This window comes from Heteronotia binoei, chromosome 13, assembly GCF_032191835.1.
Source record: "Heteronotia binoei isolate CCM8104 ecotype False Entrance Well chromosome 13, APGP_CSIRO_Hbin_v1, whole genome shotgun sequence".
In the NCBI taxonomy this organism is placed as follows: domain Eukaryota; kingdom Metazoa; phylum Chordata; class Lepidosauria; order Squamata; family Gekkonidae; genus Heteronotia; species Heteronotia binoei.
Genome location: NC_083235.1, coordinates 46977420 through 46997109, shown reverse-complemented (window position 1 = coordinate 46997109; position 19690 = coordinate 46977420). Strand labels below are relative to the sequence as shown.

The 19690-nt window shown below is 44.9% G+C and overlaps 1 protein-coding gene across 4 annotated transcripts; it reads right to left on the bottom strand.

Moving 5' to 3' along the window:
- Positions 1 to 1507: 1507 nt before the first annotated feature.
- On the bottom strand, positions 1508 to 19409 carry DDX23 (DEAD-box helicase 23). 4 transcript variants are annotated; one of them, XM_060252121.1, is made up of 17 exons: positions 19280 to 19409; positions 17217 to 17425; positions 14737 to 14847; positions 12633 to 12729; positions 12100 to 12165; positions 11800 to 11938; positions 11538 to 11671; positions 9942 to 10054; positions 9264 to 9407; positions 8137 to 8362; positions 7734 to 7879; positions 6827 to 7004; positions 6306 to 6548; positions 5416 to 5567; positions 3940 to 4048; positions 3285 to 3459; positions 1508 to 2705 (listed from the first exon to the last, which is right to left on the bottom strand). In XM_060252121.1, the coding sequence occupies exons 2-17, from the start codon at positions 17423 to 17425 to the stop codon at positions 2482 to 2484; spliced, it is 2466 nt and encodes an 821-aa protein (XP_060108104.1). In that variant the 5' UTR covers positions 19280 to 19409; the 3' UTR covers positions 1508 to 2481. The 4 variants fall into 4 exon arrangements, with proteins under 4 accessions (XP_060108104.1, XP_060108107.1, XP_060108105.1 ...); XM_060252124.1 differs by having other exon boundaries at positions 12633 to 12726; XM_060252122.1 differs by lacking the exon at positions 19280 to 19409 and adding an exon at positions 19214 to 19256.
- Between the last annotated feature and the right edge of the window lie 281 nt (positions 19410 to 19690).

Here is a 19690-nt window from a genome sequence, read left to right as displayed (position 1 = left end):
CTCTTGAAGATGGCAAAGAAAATGGGTGGGAAGAGGATGAGAGTTGTATGTGGCCTTTCTTCAAGCCAAGCCCAGTGGCTTTCAACCATAAAGCAAGACAGAAGCCTTGAGTTGATGCCAAAGCTCACAGCACAAAAGACACAAAAGGTTTCAGAAAGACACGACCGAATAGATGGACCTCAGACAGCACCTGTCCTCGGGGATGGTCTTCCTGATCTTGGGCCCCTGGACAAAACTCAAGAGGAGCCCCAGCATCCCTGGGGGAGTAAGCTTTGATTCCCAATATCCAGCTCATGGGTGCCCCGGGTGCCTAGCAACTGGGGGACCCACCACCCACCTTGTTACTGTGAGCTTCTTGCCATCCTTGCCCATGGCAGAAGGCCAGGGCAGTGCAGGAGCTGGGGCAGCTACCCTTTGGCTAGGATCACTCATGACTGTCCTGTTACTCGATTTTCTGATAGAAATTTGTGTTTATTTGTTCACTGTTCTCCCCAATGGAGACCCAGAGATCTTTTCTGACACATAGCTCTTGAACCACATGTTCCCACTCCACCCTGGCCAAATAAGGTTACATTGTGAATGGGCAGGCAGCACATGGGCACAGGAGGCAAGGAAGACTGCCCACATGGCTCTACTACAGTCAGTCCAGATCACCTGCACTTGCTGATCAGGCAAAAACACATCAAGACAGAAGGTTACAAAACTTGCTCAAGTGACTCTTATTCTGGACATGTCCTGCAGCACAACAGTGACCACCAAGCAAATTACAGCAAGATCTGAGGGCTGCTTCACTCTCAACAGTTTGTACCATACTAGTATACAAAGTACTCCTTGTGTTGCTTGTAAATGGAGTTTGTGCATTTCAATTGTCACTTTTCTGGTAAAATACCCAGAAGTGAAGTCCTGATTACGGATGGGCATGAACCTAATTTCCTAACCAACATTGCTGGTTCAAGGTTTGAGAACCAGAGGTTTGTGCCCATCCTTATCTATGACCCACCATGCAGGTCCCCCTCCCTTCCAAATGTTCCTTTTAAATGGCTTTTGCAAGATCTTCCCCCTCCTCTGTTCTGCTAGCCTCAGGAAGCCAACCCCAGTATAAAGGAAGGGAGGGAGGACCTCAGATCTTCTCACAAACCAAACCAGTTTGGTAAACAGGGAGGTTCGTGTGACCCCACACACCATGGACCTCCATTTTCCTAATCCTGACCTTTTCTAGCTAGAATGGTTTTCCTGAGAAAAATGTCAGTTAAAGCTCTGCTCTATAAGAGCTGACATAAGATGTGTGCTAGTTTTGGACCTTGGTCACTGTCACAGTAACAAACCATCCAGTGGGAAGCAGCCCCAAAGAAACGCCATTTTCCCAAGTGCAACATGCATTCTTCACCATTGCAGAGGAGAGTGTGAACACCAGCAGGAAACAGTTTTCTGGACTGAATTCTGCCATTTCCTGCGTTTGGATTTGGAAAGATGAGAAACTCCAGGTATAAAGGAGGAGCTGAATACATTTTTAACAAACAAAATAAGCTTCTCTTTTATTCTCCGCCCACTTTGTCACACTTCAAAGACTTGCTGCTGCTGCTTTTCTCTCACTTGCACACCGAAGTCAGGAATATCAAAACCCAGCTTTTCTTGCTTCTTTTGGGTATCACCTATTTATTTTTAAAGGGCCACTGCTGATTCAAAAGACAGCAATGACATCATTTCACAGGACAGCCTCATTGCCTAAGCTCAAATCCCTCTCGTTTGTGACAAAAGGCCTGAGTAACATTTCGCATGGTTTCATAGGAAGCAAAAATCATCATTAAAAATATCAGAGAGACTTTCTATATGTTAACCTCCTGCCCCCATTTCTACTGATTAAACAAGCTTTCTGCACACCCATAAAGTTAACAGTCTGAAACCCAACAGTTGGAATGAGGGGACAGTAAGGTCTTCCCTGGGACAAAATAAAGAGCGCCTGCAGCAATCTGTCTACAATGCCTAGGACCTGCAGGGGCTTTTCTCCAGGACGAAACCCTGATTTTATAGTAGGGGAGCAAGGGACAGAAAACATGTAGCAGTCTAGCCCCCGGCACAAGGGCGGAAGTTAGTGTGTCAACAAAGCAAGGTAAGAATGCTGGCCATAGCTTGAGTTCAGCTTAACTCAAGGATTGAGGAAGTTTGTCTACAGGAAAATATAAACACTGGATCCAACAATAACAAAGTGAAGTGATCAGGATTTTTGAGACAATACTCAAAAATTTTCTCCCTGGCTGCAGTCCCCGCTGTTTGATCAGCAGCACAAGGGGAAGAGTGAGCTCCTTTGTGGGGGAGGAATGAAAACCACTGCCTTTGTGAAGACAAGGAACGTAGGACTGAAGGACCACTTCACAGCCGGAGAGAGGCACTCTCTTAGTCAGTCTTGCTTCAGCTCCAGGACATGAAGGAGGATGTCCCCCCATCACAATTGGAGAACCTATTGTGGCATTTCTACAGGACTCAGGCAAAGATAGTCTCTTCTCGCCTCTTCTTTGTGAGGATGGTTCCTGGCTTGTGCTGGGCATCCGGGTGGTTGGCCAGCTCTGGTGGGCAGGAGGACACTGGGCTCTCAAGGATGGCTTGCTTGAGGTCATAGAAGACAGCAGAGTCCTCCTTGGTGACAAATGAGATAGCAACACCACTCTTGCCAGCTCTTCCTGTTCGACCAATGCGATGGATATAATCTGCAAGAATGGAAGAAGAGTAGAATGAGGAACAAGCTACGTCACAGCTACCTCTGCTGTAGGCTACAGTAGCTGGCTAAAATCCGTGGAGTGCCATATACTGACAGAACCCAGCCACCATTTAACAGTTGCATAGAACAGGTTACAGCAGAAGTCTTCATCAGATAGGATTTGACAGTGTTCAAATAATTTCACATACATTGTCAGTAATAATTCTCACAGTCCAGTAAGGTAGGCTTGTGTTATCATTCTTGTGTTACAAAAGGGACTGAGAGAGTGGATTGTCCGTGGTCATCTAAAAGTTCTTGGCTGAAACTCACTGCAAATATTTTACACCAGCTCTCAGTGCTGGGGGTGGGGGAACTGAAAAATAGATCTCTTTATTCTTTGGTAATCACTCTGGGATCTAACAGAGGCTACCAATTTAGTTGAGCAGCTAGCAGCATGCATACAGCATCCCATCTCACTTGCAAGCATCAATTCAGCAGCAACAACTGCCAAAGTTATGCCTCACAGAAGGGATGGGATGTGCCTTAAAGATTTCCAAGGCACCAGAGGTGTCTAAAAATATCATCTCACCTTCTATGTTCTTAGCCATGTCATAGTTCACCACCATGGACACATCCTGGATGTCAATACCACGTCCAGCCACATCTGTGGCAACTAGAATGTCCTTGGCACCAGCCTTCAAGTTGGAGAGTGCAAACTCTCGCTGCTCCTGACCTTTGCCACCGTGAAGAGTGCAGGCATTATACTGTAGAAACACGGAGGATGACAAGTTAAATTGGGTCACAGCTGATTGGGATGGAGTCAGACAGGCACAGACTAACAGGAGTTTCTTCCAGAGGCAAAGCTAGTCAGGAATTTCAACCGGACACAGAACAGCAGAGCAGTCTACCATTCCCAAGGACCCCAGTGGTACTCGCAAAAGACAATGTGGATTGCCTTGCAGGACACCAAAGGGAAAATTGCCAGAGCAAGAACTGGCATGGAGCACTACGGTTCCCAGATGCAGGCTTCTGCAAACTGGGCTGTGCATAGCCAGCAGCAAACCGTCTTGCTGTTCTGGCTATTTACTATGAGGAGAGTCAGAGATAGCTCCTTAGCATGAAACAGGGATCATATTTAGGGAATTCAGATGTTTCAAAAGATGGGGAGGCAAATCCTACATGGGTGCTTGGTGCCTCTATAAATAACTCTACATTTCCTCAGACTACGAGGGACCACCACTTACCCCCATCTTCTCCAGAGATTTGGCCAGTACATCACAGCCCTTCTTCTGGTTGACAAAGATAATGATAGGAGGATCAAAGCCCTGCTCCAAAATAGCCAGCAGTTTCTTCCTGCGCAGGGAGAAGAAGGAAGACAAGAAATAAGCAAATATGTGGGCAGTAGAGATGGTGGGGCTCAAAGATGTCCTTTAAGCAGAGAATGAGGTTCCCCACTTACTCCTAGAAGTAATAATCTCTAAAGACTTTCCTCATCTTTATAATACCCTTTGGGATGATTTAATGCTCCAATGTTCAGGAAAAAGCAGACACAATACACACCACCCAAAACCACAATGCTGCCTGAAACTTCCATTTACCATGGCACTATCTTTGAATGATTTGGGGAGAGGGAGGCCTATGCTGAACCATATCTGTGATCAGGGCCATAGCTAGAATTTCATGTTTGGTGAGGCCCACCATAGCATTTTTGTTTGTGGGGGGCCCAGGGGGCCACCTGCTTTGGCCTAAATACTTTCTCTGCTTCTCAAGTAAAGCAGCAGCGCCCTCCCCCCCCCCCCCAATTTGTCTAACTCAGTAAACCTTGCAGGAGGATCTGGCTGCAAGTAGGCTTCTTCCCACCTCCCAGTGCTGATCTGAAGCCCCTCATGCTGGTCTCTTTAGCCAGGTAAAAGCAAAGCCTTCTTCCTACCCTCCTGGAAGGAACTGCCTCCCCTCAGATTCCAAGACCCCCGGCTCCCTCTAGCCACTGATGATTCAGCTAGCAGGGGCTTGTTTCTGTTCCATGGAAGGCTTCTTCCCTTGGCACCGCAGTAGCAATGTTGCAATTGATCAGAGTTGCAGCAAGTGGCAGTGAGCAAAGGGGGCACATTGGAGGCTCCCCAATGGAGGGCCACACAGATGGAAAGGGGCTTGAATGGAGTGGCCAGGCCACTCCATGGTGATCCACATGCCATGGTGTGCATTCACATGAAGTAAGTCATGCCAACCCCATTCTTCTGACCCTCTAGCCCCTGGCACACACAACCTTGTTGTTCATTAGTATTTTAATTTTCCTGATAACATGGCTCCTCTTAGCATGATTTGGGAACAAGTTCATATTCTGAGCCATAAATTTCAAAAGGAAGCACAGGAATCCCATTTCACAAATCTCACTCTGGTTATCCCATTATGGTACAAGTCTCATCTGGAATGGGAGCTCTATTCTATAACCAGTGCTATGCATATGCTACAAATGCAGGGAGAATGGAGGAAAAGTTCAAAATACAATACTAGATTTAAAATTGCCTAAGCACAAAATCCATTTTTTGAGTGCAGCCCAGTTAATAAAACAGCCAAGCTAATCTGAGGTGTGCCTCTGCCACTCCCAGAGAACCCCCATTACATTTCCCAAGGCACTCCTCCCCTCACTGCCATGCCTGAACTAGGCAAACAAGCTCCCACTGTCCCCACCCATAAGAAGCTGCCAAATCAATCAGTACCTCTTCTCCGATTCTGACATGAGGAAGACTTTCTGCTCCACACGCTCATGTGGTTTCCCAGCTGAGCCAATGTAGACCACGGCTGGTCGGCGCAGGTAACTGCGGGCCAGGCGCTCCACAGCAGGTGGCATAGTGGCTGTGAACATCACTGTCTGTAAGGGACGCAAAAATGAAATGAAAGGAATCCCTCTCTTCTCTCTTGTGTGTGTGTGTCGGGGAGGGGGGTTCCTCCAGCACCCCTGGTATGTGGAGGAGTGGCATGTACACTTACAGAAGGTCTCATTGAGAAAGCATAGATTTTAAGAATTCCCACTTAGTCTCTCTTTCCTCAGGAAATTCCCTCCAATTATTACCAGGTACAGTCTTCACACTTACATCTCATTAAGAAAAACATGTTCATATAAAAGGGAATCCAGTTTTTCTCTCCTGAAATCCATAATCTCCACTTGCCTGTTATCCCATAATTTCATCTCTCCCAGCTGCTAAAACAAGTTCTCTTTTCTGCACCAGATGTGACCAGCTTTAATTTGATCTCTGTTCTGCTTTCCTCTTTCTCAATTAAACTATCAAGAACTCATTTCTCCTCTTTCCAAAGGATAGAATACTTTCCATTAAGCTTCCTCTTAACTTATTCCTTATTACTGAATATGATTCTGAACTCCAAAATGGATTCTGGCTTCCTACAAGTCATAGTCCACCGTTATATGTTATAAAAGCATCCTCCTCCGCAAGTCACCAGTTCAGATATTAAATAAATGATGTTTTGACCAACTTGGATTAAGAGACTAATTTCTGTACCAAGGCACAAAAGTGCCAGTGAACTTGAACCCAGGGACGTTGCTTTTTACCAGCTACAGGACTGGACAGGAAGAGCACTCAGCCTCACTAACCTGTCGGTATTTGTGCTTGCCCGATTCAAAATTGGCCAGCATCTTCTCAGGGTCCTCAGCCTCATCAGTGTCAGGTTTCTGGTTGGTGACAGGCATGTGTTCTAAGATCTTCTGCACATCAGGCTCAAAGCCCATGTCAATCATACGGTCGGCCTCATCCAATACCACATACGTGCAGCGGCTCAACACCAGGTAACGGTTCTCCAAAACATCAATGAGACGGCCAGGAGTGGCAATAACAATCTGCAACATTGAGATGGAAATAACTGATCTAAGGAGGCAGAAATGAACTTTTGTTTGCCCCTGTAACCACAGTCTGTTTTTCCCCCCTTTTCCCACTTGTAAAGCAAACACATTTGCTACAGCCCTACCCAAGCAGAAAACTGAGCTTGATTATGCAGTGAAAGACAACAAAGGTTAATTACCATTCCTACAGTGCACTGTCAGTGTACAAGGCCAGCCTTTATGCCTGGAAAGGGAGCAAGCCACTCTAATATTTGAGATCAATCACCCCTCCGTACCTCACAGCCCATGCGCAGTCGGAAGCCTTGGTCCTCACGAGATATGCCACCAATAACAGCCACTGTGCGAATTCCCAGAGGCTTTCCAAATTTGATAGTCTCTTCCTCAATCTGCTGAGCCAGCTCACGGGTGGGGGCCAGGATGATGGCGTAAGGGCCCTGATCTGACTCCTCAATCCTGAAATGGAGAAAACCCACATGCTGACTCAGAGAAGCAATATGGCACTGCTCCCTCTGTATCCTAAGTGACTCCACAGGTTCCCATCCAAATTTCCTAGTACATAAAAAAATTAGGTTGGTTTCAGATGCTCAAGGACATGTGTGTGTCTATGACTAGGATCTAGCTAATAAGCACAGCAGTGACAATGAGAATCTGAATAAGTAGAAGCTTCTAACGAAAGCACCACATCGTGTGCACACCCAGTGAAGTCAATACATTCCAACTGAACCAGGTTTTTTATGAGTCAAATGCTGACGTGGGTCAAAATAAAGCAAGATACACTCCGTATGATCACTGCAGGGCATACAAGAGAAAGAAAAGTCACAGCATAGAGGATGGTTCTTTCCATCATGCTCTGCTTGCTAGCTTCCAAGAGGTATATGGCTAGATAGCAGACTAGATCAACCTTGGTATGACCCAGAACGGTTATTCTTAGGTTCGTATCATTCCATGGCTGTGGCCCCTCCTCTGTCAATGCTTGGAAGCCTCGTTCACAAATTCTAAATACACACACACTGACCCTCGCCCAGTTCAGCGAATCAGAAGAATAAGACCCAAGTGCAAGTCTGAGTTCTGCCAGTACACATGGCCAGACCTTGCCAGGGGGAGGCTATCCTCATCTCTAAGACACTTCTCAGGGTACCTGAATGCCCTGTCAACAGAAAACTGTCCCAGTCGCTATCTTACCTGTCAATCTTGGGCAGGGTGGTGATCCATACCAGCAGTGGGATAAGGAAGGCAGCAGTTTTACCACTGCCAGTCTCAGCCACACCAATGATATCACGGTTCTGCAGACCAATAGGGATGGCTTGACGCTGGATAGGAGTAGGTTCCTGAGCAGAACAAGGAACAAAACTTGTGAGGATAATGCTGAACTTCTAAAGAGTTCTAGGGAGTTCAAGGAGACAGTGACAAACTGCAGTAACTTCTGGCTCTGAGCTGTCCCCATATCCACTGCACCATATGGCCTTGCAAGAACAGGTCTGGTCACCCAAAAGCCCTGATTCTCAGCCTTCCCCAAGACAAATGCTTATGCAAGCTCCAACAATAAGTCAGATTGCATGACAGCAGCTTAATGACTTGGCCTCACCTTGTAGCCGCATTTGTCGATAACCTCCAGGATGTGAGGCGGCAGTGAGGAATCCTTCCAGGAACGGATGGGGTTGGGGATCTTGCCTCCTTTGGTTGTGATGCTGTAATCCTCCCGAAAAATTCGCCAGTCCCTGTCCGTCATCTCATCCAGTTTCTTTTGAGACCAATGCCGGTCATCCCAGCGCTGCTTGGCCTCCTTTTTGCGCAGCTTGCGCAAACGCGCCCTAAGAAGCAGAAAAATCGCACGTGGTGAAGTCAGAAGAGTCAGTGGCAGTGACTGCCAGGGCCAAAACCATTGGATGAAGAGGGTGTATTCTATTTATCTATGAAAGAACATAGGCAGGAAATCTACTTTACTGCAAACTATTATTGTGTCAAGAATACAGGAGTTGACTTCCAGGATATTTAGTACAGTCACATGTTTTTCAAAGCTGCAAGTTCCCAGTCCTTATCATTGTGAAGACATCTGGTCTGAATAGCAATGCAAGATAAGAGTGACTGGGATTTTCCAAAAGCAGTGAAAGGATGCTTGGCCATCACAACTTGCTAAGTACTGTTCTCCAATTTTCCCATCCTCTTCCATTACTGCAATATTTTGCAAGGGTTCATATTAACACCCTTACCCTGGCAGGCAATTTATACCTTCCTTGCTTGCTAGATACTGAAAGGCACATGAGGTCAATACATCTGACAATTCATATAAAGGTTGTGCATGTTAGTAATATGCACAATTTATTTTTCACATAATGAGCATCCAGAATGTTGATTGGTGATCTGCAGTGAACTAAGACAGATATGACAGCATGGTACACTTCCATGTTACAGCAAATCCAGAAAAGCCACACTGATGCCAGGCAATGTTCCCTCTAAGCTGCAGAGTCTTGAGAGCAAAAATTCTACTCTGTGAGCTACTGGCATTAAAGCTGTGAGCTACTGCATAAATTAGTGTGCTCTGGGGTCATCCTTCCTGAGCTAAGAAAAAAATGTGTGAGCTGAAGGCTAAAAATCTGTGAGCTAGCTCACACTAACTCAGCTTAGAGGGAACACTGATGTCAGGTGAAACTTCCAATCCGCATAAGCTGTGAACCCCATCCAAACCATACTCCCTTCCACTTTGTAACTTACTCCTCTTGCTCTTTCTCCTCTAGCGTGCGCCGCTTCTCCATCAGGTCTCCATAAAAGCGGGACTGTTCCCGTTTCTGCTGCTTTAAATCAATGCCAGCAATAAAACCACGCCCCAGCAGCTGAACCTGGTGTCGCTCCTTGTACCTGAGGAACAGAGACAACATTGGTGACACAGCTTGAGGGGCAATGTGGCCTCTTCTACAAAGAATCTGTGAAACAAGCTTTGAGCCCTTAAGCTGAAAGACTGTACAAGTGACTTTAAAATTAAACAAAGTAAGGTGGCCAGAAGGACTCTGTCTCAGTTGACAATGGCACTCATAGGCTATTAGCATGGCAAGTAGTTCTCTTTTTGGCCCCTTCTTAATCAAAGAAAGTAGAACAAAACAAGTCAATAACTAAAAACAAACTGCCCAACCCAAATAAAGCACTCATGAAAAACAGTTTTTAAAACCTGCACATCGTTTTTAAAAGTGCCAAATCCTGGACTTCAAGTCATCTTTTCTTAGGGAGCCTGGCACAGCCTAGTTCTTTTGCACCACACCCCAATAAGGAAATTGGGCATTTAGATCCTCCTTGGAGAAATGATGCAAAACATAAGCATATCTTTTCCATGCCATGGAGCAGAGGCTGTGAAACAAGTGACCCCTTTCTGGATCTCCATCCCAAAGAGATACTCACAAGGGATTATAGTCAATGGAAGTGTCCTCTGAAGCATCCCACTCAAAGACAAACTTGCGGTCATTCAGATGACGAGTGCGCCTCCGCTTTTTTACCCCACCTAAGTACCGCTCCTGGCAAGGGAGGAAGAAGACAACAGTGGAACAATGTGTTTTCCTTATTCGGTCAATCTGTACCTGGCATTCTCTCTCAAGTTGAAATTCAAGACAGCTAACACCACCAAAAATCTCAGACTCATAGCCAGTACACTGCACCAGCTCTCAATCTGCTTCACTTCTTTTAGGTTCATCTCCAATTCAACATTTGTCCCTAGTCTTAAGTCCCTTTTCATACCAGTTATACAAACTAGTTCTAAAGAAGCCTACCAACACAAGTTCTTGTAAACTGAGGCTGCATGGTTGGATGGCCTCTAGTTCCACCCTCCAGACATCCCAGCAGATTCCTGCCTAAGGGGGGTGGGCGGAGGGCATAAGAAGATAAGTGGCATCAGTCAATGAGAGGCTGTGGAATCTCTGGGGAGGGGGGGAGTTAGGTGGAGGGAAAGTCTCATCATGTCAGACAGGCCTTGCGGAAGCAATAGAGAAACAGGGAAAACTACCAGGAAAATAGTTGGGCTTTACTAATTGAAGGAAAACGTCTCAGATACCTTTAGTTAAGGTACACAGGGCTCAGAGGCTGATGGAAAAGACAGGAATAGAGCAGTATCTTGAGTTGCCTTAGGGAAACAGTAACTTGTGAAGTGACTGAGGAAAACATGTCAGACTAAGCTCACACTGTATCAGGATTCTGAGATTTTTGGGTTTAGTGAGAAGTTCCAAGAGAATCCTTTTTTCTCTATCACTGGAACAGGCTGTCATTTCTATAAAACCATGCATGTGCATGAAATTGTAACTTTTTTAGAGCAGAGCTTCTGCACTCCCTTACCATAAATAGCAGATATCTTGCTACACTCCTTGACTTTTCCACAACAGACCTGAGCTCTACTTTGGAGTCCTGTGTCCTAAAGTATGAAGCATTTGCTTCTGAGGAGACGCTCCAGTTTGCCTACTGTTTTGAGTGGTGGGCTACTACTTTCCTCTTCAATCGTGCATTCCAAAAATATTCAGGGACTCCACAGAAAGTACATTGTAACATTGTAAGATTGCAAACGAACAGTGTGAGGGTAAAAGAGGTGCTGATAACATACTCCACAGTTTATGAGATTCCCAGAGCTGTTTTCCTCCAGGTTGAAACCAGTAGGTTAGAACCGCTGAAACACATCAGACTGATTTTGTAAATGGCTCAATATGCGGTTCTATTATGATACACAATCATAAACCAATCTTTTTCATGATATGACGAACTGTTATCTGGATGCTTGCTTAAGGCACTTTAAAACTGATTTAAATGTCAGACTAGTGATGGCCAAGATGTGCTGACTTCACCCTACAAAATCCTGGTGCATCTTGGCCCAAATTTTAAGACCCATACAATCAGATGTACATCCAAGATGCTCTCCAGTTCCAACCTTCCTGCTTTCACCTGTGGATCTCCATTCACCTCAAGAAACAGAGATAAATGGAGGTCTGGGACTTTGCCCAGTCTAGCAAACATTACCTTGATGGCATGCAGTTCCTTGCTCTTGTCTTTCTCTTCGCGGATCTTCTGCCGCCCCTCCTCATCTTCATTGCCATTGGTCTCCCGTTCCATACGTTCCCTCCGCTCACGCCGCTCCCTCTCCTGGGGGTCCTCTGCAAGCAGATAAGAGAGTAAGTTATCAGAGAAGTGGAGCATCCAGGTCTCCCAAGCTCAGAACAAGAATTCGACAAAAATCAATCTAGCTGGGTCTCTAGTTATCCCAGCAGAAAGGAAGCCTTACCCAGCATCTTCCTGCCCATCTCTTGGAATTGCTTTCTTTTTTTCCGCTCATCCTCCAGCAGCTGCTGTCGTTCCTCTACCTCCAGCTGTCGGCGTTTCAAGGCCTCAGCTTCTCGTTCTGCCTTGGAAAGGAACTTGGGCTGCAAGAAACCAAAGCAAGCTAGTAAAGCTACAAAGCGAACTCTGTCTGCCTCTGTTAGGAGGGGGTGTGGATATTTGCTAGTCTCTTTGTTGAAATGCCAGCAGCAGATGGATTGGCAGGTAGAAGCAGAGAAAAGGAAGACATGCCTCATGCTCTCACCTTGGCTTCAGCCTCTTCTTCGGCTTTTTTCTTAGCCAGCAGCTCCTCCAGGGACAGTGGCTGTGCCTGCAAACAAAAGAGATGCCCATCAGGAACCTAGAAAAGTCCTCTAAGTTCAGGAACTGCTACAACAAAAGCAATGCCACAGAATTTTAATGCAGCAAGACTGACAGGGAATCTGAGCCAGTATAATCAAAAAGATCACTCTCTTAACTCATCTTGTACAATTCCTGAATGCACGATATCAATAAGAACATACAGATGGCCGAGAGAATTATTACACAATGGTCTTGAAGCTTCCTAACCAAGAGACAAGATTCCCATCTTAAAGACCCAGGGAAAACATCAGCTACTTTCATTACTAAAGTTCTTAATTAAGGGAATCAGTGTGGTATGGGAGAGTCAAAATATATTTGGACTAGCATCTAAGCAGTCTGGATAATTGAGAACAGCTCCTCTTTCTGCTCAGCAGATCTGGTTCTTGTGACAAGGAAGAGAGTAAGTACTGTAGCCCCTGAATGTACACACAGCACCTTTTCCCTCTTGCCCCCTGCATCATCCTCTTCATCCTTGCGAGAATCTCTGTCTTTCCTGGATTTGGCATCTTTGTTGCGACTTGGAGAAATGCTTCTGTTTAAGAGGGAAATGAAAGTCAGAAGTGATGCAAACAGCTCATCAACACAGCTCTCCCCAATATTTCCAAGTGACTTTCTTTCAATATATTGTTCTCAAGAAAGGCTGCAAGCTACTTAATTCCTGGCCTTTGTTAGCAGCACCTGAGGATTACTGTGCCTCACTAAAAAACCATAAACTAAGATGAGCAGAAGCTGACAAAAGGATGCTGGTCCGCTCCCTGTATAGCAGGAGTGGCCAACGGTAGCTCTCCAGAAGCTTTTTTGGCTACAACTCCCATCAGCCCCAGCCAGCATAGCCAACGGCTGGGGCTGATGGGAGTTATAGGCAAAAAACATCTGGAGAGCTATCGTTGGCCATCCCTGCTGTATAGGACCAAACTATTGTGAGAGTATCCTGATAGGCAATGGAAAAGCTGAACTCATTCTGCATGCGGAATATTATGTTTTGATCAGCAGCCCACCTTAGAGAAATATGCTGCTAGCAAGTTCAACGAATCTGCAGATCTATTCACTCTTTTTCAGTGACGATCCTATTACGGGCATCCTGCCATGAACCCAGTTTCGGTAAGTCTGACCTGATATCCCAACTGACAAGATCAATCAGATGTGATACATGACCTCTCAAATACTTGTATGGCAAAATATTGTTAAAGGGATTCAGAAAGAAATCCTAACCAGTAAGTCCTGTTATTTAGAGAGACTTATCCCGAGTAGTGTCCTAAATTCTTCAGGAACCCAAAAAAGATAGCTAACTGTGAACTGTTGCCCAAATGCTCATGCAACAAAAGCAATTTTCTGCAGTACCTGTGATGACTCTGACACTCCCAGGACCCTCACCCCAAAGGGACCCTTTATTTACAAAAATAACATCTGATTATTTACAAAAACAATGTTTGATCCCCACGTACGTGTGCATCTCAAGAAATGGCAGATGAAGTCTGTATCAAGCTAATATTAAATAGCAATGGGTCATGCTGAAGCCGTAAGGAACACAGGGCAGCTCCTCAATCAGTCATGCAAAGCACAGCCTAAGAGGGGGTAAAAGTCGGAGGTCTTTCCCTCAAGGACTTCCTTCCTCCTTCCTCATAATGAACAACCCAGTTCTCCACAGCAATAAGCAATGGTCTGATTCCAGAAATTCCACACACACCCCCCCCCCCGTATCTTAACGACTGGACAGGGAAACTATTGCTCTTCCCCAATCACATCAAGTGCCCAGACACAGATGCCTATGCATCAAACTTCCACATCTCTCCAAGGAAACATTTTGGATATATTTAATGCAAACAAAGGAAGATTCTTCTCCACAATGCAAACAAAGACACTCTTTTCAAACCAGCTCATCTCTGGAGAGATTGAATGTTCACCAATCTCACATTCCAATGCCAAAACGCCTTTCCCTTCTCATTCTTGGAAAAAGGATACAAAGAGTTACCCCTTAGCCTGTTTTTGTAGCCAGTTTGGATTCTTCCAGGTACCCTGACTTCCCAGCCGGCCTTTTGCTCCTCTTATCACCAACAAACCTGCTTTGCTGCATTCCCTACCTGGTCAATTTCAGCTCCCAAAGCCGCCTCATTGCTACCAAGGACCCTTCTCTCCAAGATCAGGCTTCTATGTCTTGTTTCCCCCTTTCAGTTTTTCTCAGTTAAGTAATTTATTAGGGAAAGGTTTTAGGATTGTGTCTGTATTTTATCCTGGTGTTTGCCTCCATTTTATCGCTCAACTTAATTTAGTTTCTTTTCTGTTAATTAAATAAAATCTCTTTTCTGTTTAAGCAAGCTTATTCTCCCTTGTTCTCGCAGGTGTTGGTCTGAATCTGGACCTTGGTATATGCAGGATTAAAGATCCCAAATAATTTTCACCCCCAAATATACATATTTTTTCTGGGCTAGCAAGGGGATGCTTTTGTTAGTTATAGGACCTTCACAGATATAGTGATTAGGATAACAACTCCTTCCAGCTGCCTCATCCATAACACTCCCCACAGGAAACAGTATTTTACCTGGACCGTTTCCTATCCTTGTCTCTTCGGTGCCCATCCTTCTCTCGCTCCCGGTCCTTCTTGTTGCGCTCCCGTTCTTTGTCTCGTTCCCTCTCTTTATACCGTCGTTCCCTACAAAAGGACAAAGAAATGGCTTGTATAAAGAACATCACAAGTCAGTGCATACTGATCAAAGACTCCCATGCACTCATTAGACCTTTGATTCAGTTGGCTATTCAATCCCACCATCAACATTTAAAAAACCCATCCTCTCAACATTACCATATAGGGTCTGCCCAAACCCACTGAAGCTTATAATTATAGCAGAAAGGCCCAATAAATGTCATCAAGGAAACATGTTTGAACACTTCTCCAATAGCACAACAGAAACGCTAAATTTGGTTTTGAAATTTTTTTGCTCTTAAGAATCTCAGGGTTTTTTGTTTAAAGTAAATGCCTAATCACTAAGTTTGCAAAGACTGGCTTGCAAATTAGGATCCAATTAGCACCTGTTTCACCTCTGAGACATCTTGCAAAAAGAGACTGACTGGGAACATGATCCCTTGTAGATGAGACAGAGATGGATCTGGTGGGGGGGGGAGATCTGATATATATGCAACATTTATTTCCCTAATAAAACAAAACTTATTTTATTGATTTAACATCATAACATTTGACATATCTATGAAGTCTGAAAGTACAATGAAAACTGCAAGTATACTCAATGCCTGAGAACCACTGGCAAACTACTGCACCCAATGTTACCTTACCACATGTATCTTAACTTTTGCCATTCAAAATATGGAAGTAAATGTTTGAAAACTTGTAAAGCTTGTCCCAGGTAGCTGTAAACTAACTTTATAGGAAAACTGGACCCATGACCCTTATGAGCCAATCAAGAATGTGATCCTAAAGATGATTCTCGAAGAACAGGGCTCCCCCTCCCATCTGAGTGTAATTAAGTCAGATTGCTATGCTATTCAAAGGTGTGACCTCACACTTTTCGTCTTGCCCTGGGAATAGTGGAAGAGTGATAGGCATTTGACATGGAACCAGCCTACCACTGAAATGGAGCCTGAATATAGGGAAAAGATTAGAAGGAAACTGGGATGGGGGATCAAAGCAACAGCACATTGCAGTTACAAGAGTACAGGAATATAAAGCCAGGGAGATGGGGGGCAAGGCAATCAGCACCAGCACCACCAATACATTAAGAAGTGAGATTTAGGGGAGATCTGTTCCAGCATCTTGTTTAGAATTACACTATTCATAATCAGTGCTTAAGCATGAACCGCTTTTTAAAAAGGGAAATCAGAGAATTATGAGACCAGTGTGTGGGGGGGGAGGTAATGCAGTGCCCAGCCGGCATGAAAGAGAAACCACAGCTAATAATGATGAAAAACTGCATCACCCTGTGCAGTCTGGAATCTCCACTGCAAGTGCAATTTGACCAACAATCACAGCAGCAACATGACCACCACAGAAAATCTCTGTGCGGAATCAACCCAGACAAAATTTACATCTATACAATTTAAACAGGTCTAAGAGGTTAGCTTTTCTTAGCGTAAAAGTAAAGGTAGTCCCCTGTGCAAGCACCAGTCATTTCTGACTCTGGGGTGATGTCGCATCACAACTTTTTTATGGCAGACTTTTTACGGGGTGGTTTGCCATTGCCTTCCCCAGTCATCTACACTTTACCCCCAGCAAGCTGGGTACTCATTTTACTGACCTCAGAAGGATGGAAGACTGAGTCAACCTTGAGCCAGCTACCTGAACCCAGCTGGGATCAAACTCAGGTCATGAGCAGAGAGCTTGGACTGCAGTACTGCAGCTTTACCACTCTTTGCCACGGGGCTGCTTTTCTTAGCGTACTGTTTGGGATACCTTTGCACAGATTTTTTTTCCTTTTTTTTTTTTCAAAGCACAGAGTGTATGTTGTTTAATGTGTCAGTCTCAGAAGCTAAGCAGGGTCGGCTCTGGCTAGTATTTGGAAGGGAATACCAGGGTTGTGACACAGAGGCATGCAAATAGCAAACCATGTCTGAAACATCTCTTGCCTTAAAAACAAGTCTATCTTGTCAACTAGTGGTGCATATCACTAAAAAAGCTAGAACTGCTAGATGACAGACAATCTTACGATCTCCTGGCTATCCTACACACAATGCTATATGATGATTAATTATGTATGCACAAAAACATGCACAATTTCTCCCCAAAGTGCTGCAAATTTCTGATGGGAATGAAACAAACCACAGTTGCTCAGTGCAGTTGTAGAACATATGATCTGGGAAGCCATGAGAAAACACAAAACAAAACAATTCTGGTTTAATCAGCCTGGCTTGCAACTATACTTTTGTGCCAAACTGCCTGATCCCATTAGTCGCCAAATCATCACAGCTCAAATTCACCACCCACAGCTACCTCACTGCTTAATAATGACTGATTTAAAATAGGTTGGCAAGCTACCTTCTACTACTGGGATAGCACCACTCTAGCATTACCTCTCTGTTGACTTGGACCGGGATCGGGATCTTGACCTACTGCCTCTCCTCCTCTCACGGGATCGGTGACGCTTCCTGTCCTTGGCAGTAGGGGAACCTTTCCTATCACGATCTCGGTCACGTTCCCGGTCTGGTGAGCGTGAGCGTCTTCGCTCTTCTTTGATGGGTGAAGAATCCCGCTCTCTCTTTTCAACAGTTTCCCCAGCCATCTTGATAGGGACAGCAGTGTTAATTTGTAGAAAAGGAAAGAATCTCATCAGAAAACAACAACAAAAAGAAAACATTATGTTTCTGTATAAAAATTTCTCAATTATTCATAAACATAACTCAATAGATCAAAGGTCTCCAACCTTTTTGAGCCTTTGGGCAAATCTGGCATTCTGACACAGGATGGCAGGTGCAATCACCAAACAGCTGCCACAGGAAGTGAAGCCACATATTTATCAAATTTATATCCTGCTCCCTCTCCTCAAATGGGACTTGGGGTGGTTAACAGCATATAAAATACACCCAGTTAAAACAATACAAACATGCAATAAATAATCTTTAAAATATAAAACAATTAAAAATCTATTCCCCCATTAAAATCTACCCACTATCAAGCAGGGTAAGATGTGTGGATAGTGAAGACACAGCTAAAGCATACAGCTGCTTGGTGGATCATAATTACTCAAAGGCTGCCTGAAAAAGAGCATCCTTGTATGTCCAGCAGAACCTAGGGAGGTCCCACAAGGCATGCACCTCTTCAGGCAACTGGTTCCATAGGATGAGGAAAGCCTTTGTCCTTGTTAACACAAGGTAGACAGTTCATGGACCAGGAACAGTTAATAAATACTAAGATGAAGGTTGGAGAAGACAGTAAGGATCATGCTGGGTCCCAAGGGTATGAGGGTTCCAGGATGAAGAAGCCCAAGTACAGGGGAGAAGAAAGGTAATAATAAAATACTCTGAGAAAGAGGGTGAGAGAGAATAAAATAAACACTGTTGTGGCAGCTGCCACTCAAACAAGGTTATTTTAATCTGTATAACTGAACACATATTCAGTGGCTAGTTACAAACCCTACTGGGAAAGAGTCCTATCTTGCCTCACTCATTTTCTAAAACCACTTGGTGGGACCAAGGAAGGTTTTGAAGAGCACCACAGTACCCCCAGGCACCATGCTGGGTATCACTGCAATAGATAAACTGAAGTCCTTCTTTGCTACACATTCCAGTTTCTTGCACATGGTCTACAGACATGCTTGTACATCTCAAGTGTATACTTCCTGCACAGGAAATGAAGCAACAGTCTCAATTGCTCAAAATCCAATCCAAGAATGTATTTACTTACAAGATTTGTAAACCATGTTTCCGCCAAATCAGAGCCACCAGGGCTCTTTTCAAACTCTTTCTGCAAAGCAGAGTGTGAACCACCAATGCACCAATCTCCTTCCATTAGTAGGATGGAACTCCAACCAGTGTTCCCTCTAAGCTGAGTTTGTGTTAGCTAGCTCACAGATTTTCAGCCTCCAGCTCACAGATTTTTGTCTTAGCTCAGAAGGATGACCCCAGAGCACAACAGTTTATGCAGGAGCTCACAACTTTAATACCAGTAGCTCACAAAATAGAATTTTTGCTCACAAGACTCTGCAGCTTAGAGGGAAAATTGACTCCAACCCTGAGATTTTTGTTAGATTATAAATTTCGAGAGAAGGAACACAAATGCTTAATTTCGGTCGGGAGGTGGAGAGAACCGGCCTCTTCGGCTCAAGCATGCCAGAAACATCAGCCCCATAATTCAAGATGCCTGATGCATGCAGTCTTTGTCACCCAGCCAAGAGGCAAATGTCTTCTGCACTTGCTCAGAGACAGCTTCTACTACTAGCCTAATGCGAATAGAAATATATGTAACAGATTCCAGAGCTAAGTCCTAGCAAACATGTACGAAGGGGCGAAGAGAAATAATTCAAACGGAGCCCCACCCCGGTTTCACGCTGACCCGAAACAGTTGCCCCAACCTGCTACAAACCCCTATCTCCCATTGCGCGCCCACAGTACCAAGGAAAACCGGGGAGACGTCTCACCTGTAACGTTTCTGGACGTCACCGCAACTCACTTCCTCCGCACAACCGCCGCCATCTTAGCGGCTCTAGTTCCGGTCACAACAGTGTCTTACCCATCAGCCTCATGGGAAAGCGAGTCCATTCACCCAAGCCTGCCCACCTCCATGTCAACATTGCGGACTACAAGTTCCAATAGGAAACGCGCGAGTAGCCTCAAAATAACAGGTCCCCATAGTGTACACGATATTTTGCGTCATGGGTTAGCTCTTGAAGTACAACGGGACGTGACGGGGTTTAAAAAAAATTACCTGCGGCGGGGTCTTCTTGTTGCTGTGGAGTCCTATGGAAAGAGTGGCCTGAGGAGTCCAATGTAAGCCCATAGTCGATAGGATTGCATTGTTAGTCTTTTGCTACAAAGATAAACAGGAGGTT